The sequence below is a fragment of the Podarcis erhardii genome, assembly GCF_964252035.2.
Source record: "Podarcis erhardii genome assembly, chromosome: 15".
NCBI lineage: Eukaryota > Metazoa > Chordata > Lepidosauria > Squamata > Lacertidae > Podarcis > Podarcis erhardii.
The window spans coordinates 10,654,881-10,669,502 of record NC_138505.1 but is presented as its reverse complement, the minus strand read 5'-3'; the positions used below and the strand labels follow the sequence as shown (position 1 = coordinate 10,669,502).

The 14,622-nt window shown below is 51.0% G+C and overlaps 1 protein-coding gene across 1 annotated transcript in view; it reads left to right on the top strand.

Moving 5' to 3' along the window:
• GON4L (gon-4 like) overlaps positions 1-14,622 on the top strand; it is a 40,794-nt gene that overhangs the window by 17,846 nt on the left and 8,326 nt on the right. Inside the window, exons 16-24 of the mRNA XM_081840810.1 lie at positions 459-545; positions 2,521-2,692; positions 3,792-3,936; positions 4,209-4,359; positions 5,150-5,266; positions 7,603-9,261; positions 10,743-11,022; positions 11,823-12,004; positions 12,583-12,780. Of these exons, the coding sequence (XP_081696936.1) occupies positions 459-545; positions 2,521-2,692; positions 3,792-3,936; positions 4,209-4,359; positions 5,150-5,266; positions 7,603-9,261; positions 10,743-11,022; positions 11,823-12,004; positions 12,583-12,780 (2,991 nt within the window). The remainder of the gene's footprint in view (positions 1-458; positions 546-2,520; positions 2,693-3,791; positions 3,937-4,208; positions 4,360-5,149; positions 5,267-7,602; positions 9,262-10,742; positions 11,023-11,822; positions 12,005-12,582; positions 12,781-14,622) is intronic.

Genomic DNA, 14,622 nt, shown 5'->3' with positions numbered 1-14,622 from the left:
GATGGGGAGGGAAAGTCCACCTCCCGTCCCCCACTGTCCCCTTGGTCATGAGATGGTGAGGAGGTTCCCTCCTTTCCAAAAGGGTCATAGAGCTGAAGGCGGAAGTGTGAAGGAGCGGCACCCTTTCCCACTTCCTCTTTCAGCTCAATGTGCTTTCCAAGGCTCAGATTGCTTCCACTGGGTCTGACCTCCTTTGGGAAAGCGGAGCTTGTGTCTGCATGCACTACTCTATTGTGGGAGGCTGACCCTGGGGAACAGGGTGGGGTAGGGTGTCTGCAGTGCTTGCCCCCAAATCCAGATGGGGTTTGTGTGTGTCTGCAGAGGTCGCTGGCCTCCTGACCTGTGGCTATAGCACCCATTTCTGGTGGGCATCAACTCAGATTCCTGCATTGCAGTGGGTTGGATTCTCGGGGGCCCTTCCAACTCTTCAGCTCTGATTCTTTTCCCTCTGCTCGCAGCATGTGCAACTCTTGACCCAGGCCTACCTTCTCAGCAGCTGCAACCCCAGCCTGAGCTCGGAGGCCAGCACCACACGGCTCTTTCTGGTAAGGAGTTTGGCTCAGCTTCACCCCGGCAGAACTTTCTGCTGCCGCACGTAGGACTGAGGCCATGCATTCTCTCATCTGTGCATTGTTCTGGTTGGGTTTGGGGCTTGTGTTGCAGAATAGCCAGGGTGTTACTAAATCAGAGATGCCTTTCACACTTCAATGGGGCTGGGTTTCCACAGCTTAGGGGCTTCTACAGAGAATGCCCTCTCCCAGACTGCTGCTCTCCCCCATCCACCACCAGAGTTGGCCATAAGGACTAGCGGCTTAGGTTTTAATTTTGTTTCTTTTAAACCTGAAGTCTAGTATCCCACTGGGCTTTGGATGAATCTAAAGTACTTTGCAGCATGCAGCTCAGATATAATAAAAGGCAATCTGACTGAGATGGTAGTTTGAAGTGTTTTGGGTTTGTGGGGCAACTGCAGCCGCAAAGGTTTTCTCTACCCCATTTCGTTCGTCTCAGCTTTGATTCCCCGGTATCTCCACCATGCAAACGCTAATAAGGTTTAGGATGAGAGAGGGCTGGCCTTATAATGAAGCAGTCAGGTATGTGTGTGTGTGGGGGGGGAGCGAACACTATGGGTGCCCTGCACTCGCCCCTTGAGTGCGGTGAAAGATGCAGTCCTCCTTTCACCTGTATTGAAGTAACATTCAGCTACCAGTCTAGCTGGCTTCTGTCTAGGCTTCGTGGGAGGAGGGCGCCTCCTTGTCCTTCATCTCAGGCAGCAAAATGTCTAGAGCTGGCCCTGCGCCCTGTCCATCCCTGCAGCTTGGAAGCAGCCTCAGTGAAGGCAAATAATAATAATAATAATAATAATAATAATAATAATAATAATATTTTTTATACCCCGCCCTCCCCGGCCAGAGTCGGGCTCAGGGTGGCTAACACCAGTAAAATTACAATAAAAACATAATAGGGGAAAAAAAGAAAAAAAACCCAATTTAAAATACAGGTTAAAATACAGTTTAAAGGACTATATGGAACTGGCGGAAATGACTGGCAGAATCTGAGACCAGGGAGAAGAGTCGGTGGAGGAAGATTGGAGGAAATTTAAAGACTATTTACAGAAATATTGTAAAATTAACACCTGTTAAAAGGATGTTGGAATAATATTATATGATTTTAGCAGGAATGATATAAAGGATTTGGGAATAACTGACTGTTAATTGGTGAAAGGAGGAAAAGCAAAGTTACATTATATTAAGACAATTTTCAGGACAAAATTTTTAAAAGAGGGAAAGGATTTGCTGAAGTGGATAATTGACCTAGGATACAAAAAAGGGAGGTGTGAGGAGGTCAAGGAAATAAGCTAATGAAAGATTAGTAATGAGGAGATCTGATGTATTTTTCTTGGCGTTTTTGTTTTTGTTTAATGGGTTTTATTTCTCTGTTTTTTTTTTGTTTTTTTATATTGTGATGTGTTGTTTTGTTTTTGTTAAATGTGGTATTTTTACTTTTTCTTTCTGTAATTTTTAAAACTTTAATAAATATTATTTAAAAAATTTAATAAAATACAGTTTAAAATGCAGCCTCATTTTAAAAGTAGCCCATAGATCAAAACCATAAGGGGAGGGAAACATAAGGGTCAGACTGAGTCCAGACCAAAGGCCAGGCGGAACAGCTCTGTCTTGCAGGCCCTGCGGAAAGATGTCAAGTCCTGCGGGGCCCTAGTCTCTTGTGACAGAGCTTTCCACCAAGTCGGGGCCAGTACTGAAAAGGCCCTGGCCCTAGTTGAGACCAATCTAACCACCTTGCGACTCGGGACCTCCAAGGTGTTGTCATTTGTGGACCTTAAGGTCCTCTGCGGGGCATAAAACCCTCTGTAGGAGTAAGGCATGGCAGGCAGGGGGCGTCATTTTCTGGTTTGCCTCAGGCGGCAAAATGTCTTGGTCTGGCCCTGGGCTGAGAAGCCATTGTGCCCCTTCACCCCTGGTTGCCTGCCGTTTCTTTCTTCCTTCTCTTCTCGTTCCATAGACTGAGCTGGATACTTTCGCTCAGAGCTCCGCCATCCTCCGCCAGCCCTTGGGGCCCAAATTCCAGACCACGTTTCAGCCGTGCAATTTGAAGGATGCCTTGCAGCTTATCCAGGACTTCGACTCGCACGTTAAGATCGAATGGAGCCCCCGCAAAGCGGTTAAGAAGAACGGTGTGTAACAGGGTCCCTTGTGCAGAGCTTCTGGAGTCAACATTTAATTGTCTATTTGAGGCATTTAGGTCTTGCCTTTCCTCTAAGGAACTTTTGGTGTTTTACCCTCACAACAACCCTGTGAGGGGGGTTAGGCCGAGAGATGGCGCTCGGCCCAAGGTCCCACAGCGAGCTTCATGACTGAGTGGGGATTTGAACCCTGGTCTCACAGGTTCATACTTTGGAACTCCCTGCCAATTGACATAAAGGCATGTGCCTTCACTATTTCCTGTGCCTGCTAAGAAACACGTTTGTTTAGGCAATCCAGACATATAAAAGCTGATAGGTGTTTTAATCATTTTTAGATTAACTTTATTTGAATTGCATTTTGATTTTTTTAAAGAATGCCTGTTTCGAACAGATGTTTAACTGGTTTTCAATCACATTCAGTGCATCATTTGAAAAATAAGACTTTAGATTTAGCCTTATTGGAGTTCATCGATTGGGTCTGCGTTGCTCCCGGACAGGAGGAAGGAAGTCAAATGACACCGAGGGTCGGTTCAGAGAAAGAGTTCTTTATTTCTGCTCTCCGGAACAGCAGAAAGGCACCTGCGTGGTGTGTCCACAGCAAGTCCAAAGAAATGAGAAATTTCATGCAGTATATATATCCTCCAGGCACCCTCTCCCTCCTACTGGAACAGCCAAGGTCATCCCTTGCCGTGACTGATAAAGGAGAGAGTTTGTTTATACAGTTGTGTTCTTGTTATGCATTTGCTCAACAGCTCAGGTTGATGCATTCTAGAGTGCTCTCTTGGAGAAAGAAGAAAAGGGAGGTTGAGTCAGTTTTAAACTGACTGCACAGAAACCCATTTCTTCATAGAGCCGTCTTGTCTGAAGGTGGCAACTAGACATTCTCTTTTGGCATCTGTAACCTTGGTTTAAGGGGACGTTCGGCACCTGGCTTTTATATTTGAGTTTCTAACACTGCCTTGCAGATGGTCCCTTGGGTGGGACTTGACTTCAGCAAGTGGCGCTGTGTATCTTCAGCTCATCCTTCTGATTGCTGCCTCTCCTCTCCTCTCCCCTCTTGCTCCTTCCTTTCTGCCGATTCTTCCTACAGTGAGCGACTTTGTTTGCCTGCCGAAGCAGGTTGCGTGGATTTTGGCCACACGGAGGGTCTTCATGTACCCAGAGTTGCTGCCCACCTGCTCCTTAAAGGCCAAGTTGCCCCGGGACAAGATTATCTTCACGAAAGGGGAAGACAAGTAGGTGTTTAGATCCGTGTATGCAACCCTTGGGGCGAGTGGTTGTGGCAGCTTGGAGGGAGGGAAGACCTCCTAGGAGTCGGAAGATCCGCCTTTATTGCAGGCTCTGCCACCAGTGTGGTCTTCGTATGTTCTTGGGACTCCCGAAACTCCCAGCCAGCATGGCCAATGATCAGGGGTGATGGGAGCTGCAACCCCCATCTAGAGTCAGGTGGTTCAACACTCGTCCTGACTGGCTTTCCCCTCTGTCTTCTCTCCCCCATCCCCGCCAGTTTGTTAGCCTTGGGACTGAAGCATTTCGAAGGGACGGAGTTCCCCAAACCTCTGATCAGCAGGTACCTCCTAATGACCAAGACAGCCCGCCAGCTGACAGTGCGGATCAAAAACCTCAATATGAACCGGGTCCCCGACAACATCATCAAAGTGAGTGGGGCGCCAGGTGGTTTACTCTCTCAGCTTAAGCTGAAAGGGCTGGGGTGCGGGTATGAGTGCTCGGCCCCAACCTTACTTGGGCTATCAAGTAGTAGGCGTAGCTGGAGCCAGGGGGGCAGGGAAGGCTCCCAAACTTGGGTCTCTACAGCTGTTTTTGGACTACAACCCCCATCACCCCTAGCTAGCAGGACCAGTGGTCAGGGATGATGGGAATTGTAGTCCTAAAACAGGTGTAGTTTGGGAAAATACATTATTGTATTTTAGTATTTTGTTGGAAGCCACCCAGAGTGGCCGGGGAAACCGAGCCAGATGGGCAGGGAATGAATGAATGAATAATTATTGTTAGAGCTGAACTCCTTCCTTTCCTTTGCACCCTGCCCCAGTGGAAGTAAAGGCTGCGGCCCTCCAGATGTTGCTGGACTACAACTCCCATCATCTCTGACCGTTGACTAGGACTGATGGAGTCCAGCAACATCCAAATGGCCATAGACTCCCTATCCTTGCTTCACAGCTCTGTAGGTGCATTGAATATGTGATCCCTGATAGGTTGGAACATGATTGGCGTAAGACAGGGGTGGGGAGCCTGCAGCCCTCCAGGTGTTGCTGGACTTCCATGGTCCCTGACCCTTTGGCCATGCTGGCTGGGGCTGATGGGAGCTGGAGTCCAGCACCACCTGGAGGGCCTAACAGGTTCTTCACCCCAGGAGAGAGCCATGCTGGTGCAGGGAGTCCAGAACTTGACTTGTTTCTCTCTCTCTCTCTCTCTCTCTTTGATTCTCAGCACTATAAGACGACGAAGCAATTGCCTAGCCTGCCAAAGCTTTGTGACGAGATCCAGCCTGGGGAATGGAAACCCGCCGTGGAGCAAGAGGAGCATCGTTTGCCCTTCTGGTTGAAGGTATTTCCTCCTTTGAGGTCAGGGACGAAGCCCAGTGGCAGAGCATCAGGAAGTCGTTAGGTGTTTTGGATGCTTTAGCTGAGATTCCCGCATTGCAGGGGGTTGGACTAGATGACCCTTGGGTCCCTTCCAACTCTTAAGATTCTATTATTCTAAGTCCTACGTTCGGCCCCTCTCGTGAGTATAGGCTGGGAAAGACAATCAGTGTCGACCAAAGATGGGGAAGCTGTGGCCCTCTAGAGGTTGCTGGGCTCTACCTCCCATCATCCCTGACTGTTGGCCACACTGGCTGGGACGGATGGGAGTTGAAGTCCGCCTAGCATTTGGAAGGAAGCAACTTCCCCATCCCTGAGCGATGGTGAAGACAGTACAGTGGTGCCTCGCAAGACGAAAAGAATCCGTTCCGCGAGTCTCTTCGTCTAGTGGTTTTTTCGTCCTGCGAAGCAAGCCCATTGACGGCTTAGCGGATTAGCGCTATTAGCGGCTTTTAGCGGCTTATTGGCTTAGCGGATAAGCAGATAATTGGCTTAGCGGCTTAGAAAAAGGGGGGGGGAGGGAAAAAAACCCCACAGGAACTCGCAAGACATTTTCATCTTGTGAAGCAAGCCCATAGGAAATTCGTTTTGCGAAGCGCCTCCAAAACGGAAAACCCTTTCGTCTAGCGGGTTTTCCATCTTGCGAGGCATTCGTCCTGCAGGGCACCACTGTACTGAACAAGACACAGTATAAGGCGGCTTCTGAAGGGATTGAGCAACATAACTTTCAGTCCTGACCGCTTTCTTGGCTCAGACCCTCCATATTCTTTGCCGGTCCACGTAAGGACAGTTCCACGCCAAATGGAGCAATGGTTTGATTTGGTGTAAGTTATTTTCCTTATGTTCCTGTTCAAGCCTGCCTTTTATCCAGCACCATGAGGACTGGAAGCTTACTTTATTTCCAGGGGAAGGACCGTAGCTCAGTGGCCAAGCACATGCATTGCATATATAGAATCACAGAACTGTAGAGTTGAAAGGGACCCGAGTGTCATCTAGTCCAATGCAGGAATCTCAACTAGATAATACAAGACAGATGGCCATCCAAACTCTGCTTAAAAATCCCCAAGGAAGGAGAATCCACCACCTTCCAAGGCAGTCTCTTTCACAGCTCTTGCCATCAGAAAGTTATTTCTGCTGTTTCGTTGGAATCTCCTTCCTTGTAACTTGAAACCATTGGTTCGAGTCCTACCCTCCAGAGCAGGAGAAAACAAGCTTGCTCACTCTTCCATGGGGCAGCCCTTAGATATTTGAAGAAGGCTATCCTACCTCCTCTCAGTTTCCTCTTTCCCAGGCTAAACATAACCAGCTCCCTCAACCGTTCCTCCTAAGGCCTGGTTTCCAGACCCTTGATCATTTTGCAGACAGTCTGAGATTCAATCCCCAGCGTCTCCACATAAGGCTGGGAAACGTGTCCATGCCAAAAGTCCTGGAGAGCCGCTGATAATCAGTGTAGACGTATACTTCCCTGTATATACTAATAGGCTGGGCTCAGGATACGACCTGGGGCCCGACAATGCATAATTCACCCCTTGGAACTCACTGCCACAAGAAGTGGTGAAGACTACAGTAATAGAGCTGAGCTACGTGGGCCCAGTGGTCTGACTTGGAGTAAGGCAGCTTCTTGTAATCCCTCACCTGCTCTTGAGGTTCCAAAAAGCCCTCCTCCATCACCTCGCTAATCTCTCTGCTTTAGGCATACTGTATTTTTTGCTCTGTAGAACACACCTTTTCCCCTCCAAAAATGAAGGGGAAATGTGTGTGCGTCCTATGGAGCGAATGCAGGCTCCTTGGCTTCAGCGATAGCAACGCGAAGCCTCTGAAGCGCAGAGGGAGAGCTCCCCCCGTGCTCTGGAGGCTTCGCATTGTTTTCGCTGAAGCCTCCGGAGCACAGCACGAACTCCCACTGCGCTCCGGGGGTTTCAGGCAGCTATCCGCAAGCCTTCGGAGCACAGCAGGAGTTCCCGCTGTGCTCCGAAGGCTTGCGGATAGCTGCCTGAAGCCTGGGGAGTGAGAGGGGTCGGTGCGCACTGATCCCTCTTGCTCTTCAGGCTTCGCTTCGCTGGAGAGGCGCTGCAGTTTTCCCTCTCTGCGCAGCACCCCTTCAGCGAAGTGGGAGGAGAAATGGAAAGGGCTCCGTTTCTCCTGCCGCTTTGCTGAAGGGGCGCTGAGCAGAGAGGGGGAGATTTTTTTTTCCTGTTCTCCCCCTCCTATGGTCCGTGCGTCCTATAGAGCGAAAAATACGGTAATTCTGAATTGGCTCTTTCCCCTTCCCTGCCCCTTTCCTGTTGTTTCTACCTCCAGGCCAGCTTGCCATTCATCCAGGAGGCACTGGAGCAAAGCGCTGGAGCTGTGTCCAGCTTCCCTGGCTCTGATCCTGACCTGGGTAAAGCGGGGAGGTATCCTGCGGAGACTGCGAGGGATGAGAAATACCCCCTGCGCATGCCCGAGGGTTTGCAGCTGATCCTGAGGCCCCTCACTAGCCGCATCTGCCGTAAGGCCTGGAGGCGGCAGAGACAGGCTGCCGCCAAGCCCCTCCCTGTCCGGCCAGGCCTTTGCCTGCTCCCCGCCGGCACCAACCACTACCTGAAGGTGGGCGCCCGGCAGCCTCAGCCGGAAGCCCCTCCCAGCAAGCCTCCCGGGCGCGTCCCCCGCCTGATTCAGCCTGCTCCGCTGGTGCAGCCCTTGCCAGGGGGAATTCAGCACTTGAGCCTTCTGCCAGCCACAGGGAGCAGTGCCAGCTTTGACCTCCAGGGGGTGCTCTCTGCTCCGCCCCAGTCCGGCTCCAGAGCCTGCTTGGCTGCCGCTCTGCCCCAGAACTTGGTCTCCTCCCTGCCGGTCGCCTTCCAGACCAAGATGATCCCGCCGGCGCTGCCTGCGACGAGGGTTCGGAAGCCCGGCGCCCCCCGGGGCTACCAGAAGAAGAAGAGCCCCAAAGCCGCCCCCCTGTTCAAGCCCTCTCCCCTCCTGCACCCAGCCCCGGTCATCTTCACTGTGCCGGCCGGTGCTGTGAAAGTGGTCGGCATCGCCAACGGCTGCAACGTCCTGCACCCGTTGGCCTCGAGCGCCTCAGGCAGCGCTGCTCAGCCCATCCCCATCACCACCTTGCTGGTCAACCCCAACCCTTTCCCATGCCCGCTGAGCCAGCCGCTAGCAACCCCTCCGGCACCGTCGCTGGTGGTAACGTCAAATGCCACCGGCTCCCCTGTCCCCACATCCACCAGGGATTCTGTGTTCGTGAGCCCGCCTGCCGGCGGAATCGCATCCCCGGAGCCGCGAGAGACGTCGCCGTTGGTCTCTGCCAGTGAAGACAGCGGCCGGTGGTCGTCTGATCCTGACCTTGAGGTCCAAGGAGAGACTCCTGTCAAAGGGTTTGGGGAACCAAGCGAAGGGAAGTCTGCTGATCTGGGGACCCCAGGGCTCTTCTCCTCTTTGCCCGAGATGGGGGAGACCGTGAAGGTTGAAACCGAGAAACCCAGAGACCTCCCTCCAGTGGCTTCCCCCGTTCCGGAAGAGCTGAGCTCCGCCGGCAGCCCGGTCAGAGAGGAGCTGGTGTTGGAACTGGGGCAAGAGTTGGATGTGGAGCCGACACCGGAGGGCACTGCTGAGCGGAAGGAAGCTAACGGCAAGCCGGGCTTCAGCCAGAACGAGGAGAGAGGCCAAGGCGATGGCCTGCAGAGTGCAGCCGGCGCGGCGGAAAACAGCAGCAGTGGTTCTCCCGAGAAAGCCTGCAGCTCTGCCGCCGGAGGGTCTGATTCCGGCGCTGCCTTGGAGAAGGATCTGTCCACCGCAGGCGGCCGTGCCGTTGGGGGGATTCCCGCCAGGCAGGAGGCGTCGGCAGGCGAGAAAGAGGGGCCGGAGGAGGAGGAGGAAGAGGACTTTGATGATTTCACTCAGGATGAGGAAGATGAGGAAATGTCGTCCGCCTCGGAGGAGTCGGTCCTCTCCGTACCAGAGCTGCAGGTAGAGCTGTTTTGTCCAAGGGGGGGGGGGACAACACAAAAACGACTGTGGGGAAAGGGGGTGGGGAGAGACATGTTTTCTGTGGAGGCACCAGGGCCCAAGAGAAGGGAAAATGGCTCCAGGCCTGCTTTCCTTTCCATGGGGTTTCCTGCGAGAGCGAGTGGACGGGGTATGGCCTCTGCTTGGATGCCCTATTCCACCTATGGAGAAGCATAGAATCTGCTGTGTGATGTGGATTTCAGTGTATCTTGATTCTAGATTTTCATTTTTCTAATATTTGTGTGAAATAAGCAGAGGTACGCATGAATGCACCAAGCTTCTAGTTCTTATGGTTGTGGGATATACATTTCACTGTTCCTTTCCCTTCCTTTCTCTTGCCCCAAACCATTAGAACAGGGGTAGGGAACCCTTTTCAGCTCAAGGGCCGCATTCTCTTTTTTTTTTTAAAAAAATATTTTTATGAATTTTCCAATATAAAATTATACAATACAAAACATCTTATTTATCACCAACATTCTCTTTTTTTACTTCCCTCAGCATGTCTGATAATCCATTTTATTTACTTCTTCCACATTTTTTAGTTTAATATTGCACTACAATAATATCTTATTTTCTACCTTATTTTTAAAACAATATTTCTACCTTACATTTTCACAGAACTTCCTGAAAGCATACAAACGTTATCTGATCATCACATAATTTTTGCATATATTCTGTAAATTTAATCCAGTCTTCAGTGAATCTCTGGTCATTCTCTTCTGGGCAGCCTTTTGAGGGCCACAGGTCATTGGTGGGTGGAGCACATGCAAAAGCAGGAGGGGCAATGAATGTAGAATTTGAAATTATTTCTCTCTGTATGTGTTGTTTTATTGTCAAATGGATTTGGGGTGTTCTGTGGGAAGCAATTAGGAAATGATAGAAAATAAAATGAAGATACGTGTGCCATCCTATTCTTGCGTGGGTTTTGCAGAGTAGTCTGAGTGGTGAGTCTCACACATTGGGGTGGCAGGGCAGAAGGAAGGGAGCCCAACAGTAGGTGGCGCTAGAGGCAATCGGAGACAGAGCAGGGCCAATGGATGGGTGGAGGTATCCTCTAGTGGTGGCCGGTGGGGTGGAAGGCTGGGAGCCCAACAGTAGGTGGCGCCAGCGACAGGCGGAGCTGACTGATACTAGTTTTGTTCCCTTCCTCCTAGCTGCATTCTACAAGGGCAGCGCTAAGGGGAGGAGGCTGACAGCCAGTGCCTCCCCCTAGATTGGCTGTAAGTAAGGAGGTAGGGGCTGGCTAAGAGCAGGCTGAAGCTGGTGGGGCAGTAAGGAGCTGCCTCTAGCCGCCTGGCAAGCTTCTTCTTTGCTAGGAGTCACTGCCTGCCCCAGCTGAGTTCCAGCTTCATAGCTAGAATGGACCACGCTGCTTCTGCCACAGATGAGGCAGGAATTATGTCGGAGAGCTGACAAGATGTTTTGGTCCTTGTGCGCTTCAGGAGACGATGGAGAAGTTGACGTGGCTGGCCTCTGAGAGGCGCCTGAGCCAGGAGGGCGAATCCGAGGAGGAGAATTCCCAGGAGGAGAACTCTGAGCCGGAGGAGGAGGAGGAAGAAGAGGAAGAGGAAGGGGAGGGGGAAGGGGAGGGGGAGAACTCGGAAAGCTTGCAGAAGGAGGACGAAATGGCCGACGAGGTTGCAGACCCCAGAGACGGGCCGGCAGAGTCTCTCGCCCTCACTTGCGCTGCCCCGGAGGTGGAGCCCAGCAGGGACGTCCCAGGTGAGTTGCAGGTGGCAGAATTGGGGAGAGGACTTGGCCCCGTCTCTTTGGGACACGTAGGAACAGAGCAGGTTGGCTTCTGCCAAGGCAAACCATTGGTTCATCTAGCTCAGTGTTGTCTACACTGACTGGCAGCGGCTCTCCAGGGTTTCAGGCAGAGAGTCATTGGGGATGCCATTGGGGACCGATCCTGGGAATGTTCTGCATGCAAAGAAGATGCTCTACCATTGAACAATGGCCATGCCCCAATACAAGTTGAAGTGTGTGTGTGTGTGTGTGTGTGTGAGAGAGAGAGAGAGAGAGAGAGAGAGAGAAATAAAGAGTCATAAATAAATACCCCTTGTCCATCTGCCTGGATCTTAGAGGGAATCAGGACTGAGGGATTCCAATAATAATAATAATAATAATAATAATAATAATAATAGTAGTAGTAGTAGTAGTTGCTGTTATCATTATCATTATTCTGCCTTGCATCCTAAGGTCTCAGAGCAGGTTACAGCATTAAAGCACAATATTAAAATCAAAATCTCACAAGACAGTATGACCCAGGTTTTGCTCCCGTTCATTCACTTTGCGCATTAAGATGCATTTGCTCCTTTTTGTCCTGCTTCTTCCTGCCATGGGAGGGGGCTGTAGCCTGGAGGGTCACCTGGTCTCTCCCCCCCCCCGCCCCCCGTGTGCTTGATGCGAGATCTGCCACGCAGAAGGTGGCAACCCTGGAAAAGCTCTGGCAACCCTGGAAAAGGGGCACGCAGCCTCTTCCACGGACTGCGGTCGGATCGCTTTCTGTGTTTTTCCAGGAGAGAGCGCCAAAGCACCGGGCAAAAGCCGCGGCTCCCACCGAGCGCGAGCGAAGAGAGGCCGGGCTCGTGCCAGCAAAGACACCTCCAAGCTGCTGCTGCTCTATGACGAAGACATTCTGGAGAGGGACCCCTTGCGGGAGCAGAAGGACTTGGCCTTTGCCCAGGCTTACCTGAGTAGGGTAAGGAGGAGACTCCTCACCAACTGCTAAGTCGGGATGTAGAGTTGCAAGCGACCTTAAATCGGGAGAGAGTTCCAGATGTTCACCAAACCAGAGACCGCTTAGGTCCTGTAGACCGGGGAGCCTCAGGCCTGGAGACCAGATGTGGCCCCCGATAGCTCTCTTATCTCGCCCTCGGGACTCTTCCCAGGCCAAACCTCTTCATAGCTCATTGCACCTTCCTTCAAGTGCTTTCTCCTGGCTAGACCACATCCTTGATGGCGCCTCTTGCTTCTCCAAATGTGGGTTTCCCAGCGAGAGACGCATACTGTCTCCGGCAGTGAAGGAAAACTGTAGCCATCAGGGCTGGCAGCCATTGGTAGCTCTATGCTCCTCCACAAATTTGCCCATTCCTCTTCTAAAGCCATCCATTCGGTGGCCTTCGCTGCCTTCTTTGGGAGCGGCGGATGCCTAGCTGCAATGAAGCCTGCCGACCTGTGGGCTTGTGTAGTTGCTTTGGGATTTGGGGTTTGCTCTGCGCACGAGCGACGTTTCTCCCCGCGCTCCGTCTGACCTAACGCCGGCGTCTTCCTCCACAGGTGCGCGAGGCATTGCGGAACGTCCCCGGCAAGTACGAGGAGTTCCTGCACATCATCTACGAATTCGAGAGCAACGCCCAGAAACAGACGGCCGTCGACCTCTACGCGGGACTGCGGAACCTGCTAAGGGAGTGGCCGCAGTTGCTCACTGACTTTGCTGCTTTCCTCCTGCCTGAGCAGGCCCTGGAGTGCGGGCTGGTATGTAGATGTGCTGGGGAGCTGGGGGTCGGGAGTTCAAGGATGGCTCACTCGGTGCTGCTGCCTTGAATCGGCAACCCCACCTTACGACTTGACCTTTAAAGCCCTAAACGGCCTCAGCCCTGTATATCTGAAGGAGCGTTTCCCTCCCATCGTTCAGCCCGGACACTGAGGCCCAGCTCTGAGGGCCTTCTAGTGGTTCCCTCACTGCAAGAAGTGAGGTTGCAGGAAACCAGGCAGAGGGCCTTCTTGGTAGTGGCACCCTCCATGTGGAACACCCTCCCAAGGATCCTCTATTTCCTTATCCTCTATTCCCTTTCCCCCTTTCCTCTTCTATGAAAAAACACTTTCTGGGACCCCACATTTAAATTCTTCCCTGGTCTCCTTGCTGGCCCTAGTAGGACCAACTTGGCCAGTTAGTCCTGGTGATCATTTGATGTCTACTGACTGGGGTTTGTTTGTCTCCCCCCCCCCCCATGACCCCTGGATTTTTGAATTTTATTGATATTGATGCTGCATTTTATGTTGTATTTTATGCTGGTTTTAAGTCGTATTTTGATCAGTGTTTTATATTTGCTGTTAGCCGCCCTGAGCCTGGTTTTTAAACCGGGAAGGGCAGGATATAAATTATTTATTATCATTATATATAATTATATAACAATATTATATAATATATTTAATATTAAATATAAATTATTATTATTTTATGTAATATAAATAATTATTATTATTAAGGAGATAAATAACTATACAGCTTTTAGAAAGCATCTAAGCAATGGTGGGACTTCAGGTGGTAGATATGTGAAGTGGGCCTCCACACTTAGGGAGTTCCTATTAAAGGCAGTATTGTATATGAATCAACAATACATTCTTCCAACTACAGTGGTGCCTCGCAAGACGAAATTAATCCGTTCTGCGAGTCTCTTCGTCTTGCGGTTTTTTCGTCTTGCGAAGCACGGCTATTAGCGGCTTAGCGGCTATTAGCGGCTTTAAGAAAAAGGAAACAAACTCGCAAGAACTCGCAAGACCATAGGGAAATTCGTCTTGCGGAACGACTCAAAAAACGGAAAACTCTTTCGTCTAGCGGGTTTTTTGTCTTGCGAGGCATTCGTCTTGCGGGGCACCACTGTATATCAAAGGGAAAACAGCAAATAAAAGAAAAAAGTTTCAAACTTCCTGTATATGAAAGGTTTTAATGTTTGATGTTTTATTATGCTGTTGCTGGAAGCTGCTTGGAGTGGCTGGGACAACCCAGTCAGGTGGGTGAGGTACAAATAAAAAATTTATTACTACTGCGAAGTTACTGGGGCCGTAAGCAGTCTTTAAAAAGGTGTGTGGTTGCCCTTCGCAGGCCACCCCAGCCTCACTTGGGAGCTGCTTCCCCCTGATGCCTTCTCACATGACCAAGGGCTGCACTGTAGGGGGCAGATTTCCCACCTGAATTCTGTGCCCTGTTATAAATTAGTTTTTGTATGTGAGGTTATGATGTCTAGCTTATTGGGGGTCAGGGGCAACATTGGGCACTTGCTGATCTCTTGGAAATCTTACTTCCCCAACCCTCTGGTTTCTGACATTCCCCTCCACCCCCAGGTATTTGCCCACAAAACTAGAAGTACAGTGGTGCCCCGCAAGACGAACGCCTCGCAAGATGGAAAACCCGCTAGACGAAAGGGTTTTCCGTTTTGGAGGCGCTTCGCAAAACGAATTTCCCTATCGGCTTGCTTCGCAAGACGAAAATGTCTTGCGAGTTCCTGCGGTTTTTTCCCCCTTTCCCCCCTTTTTCTAAGCCGCTAAGCCGCTTATCAGCTGATCCGCTAAGCCGCTAAAAGCCGCTAAGCCGCT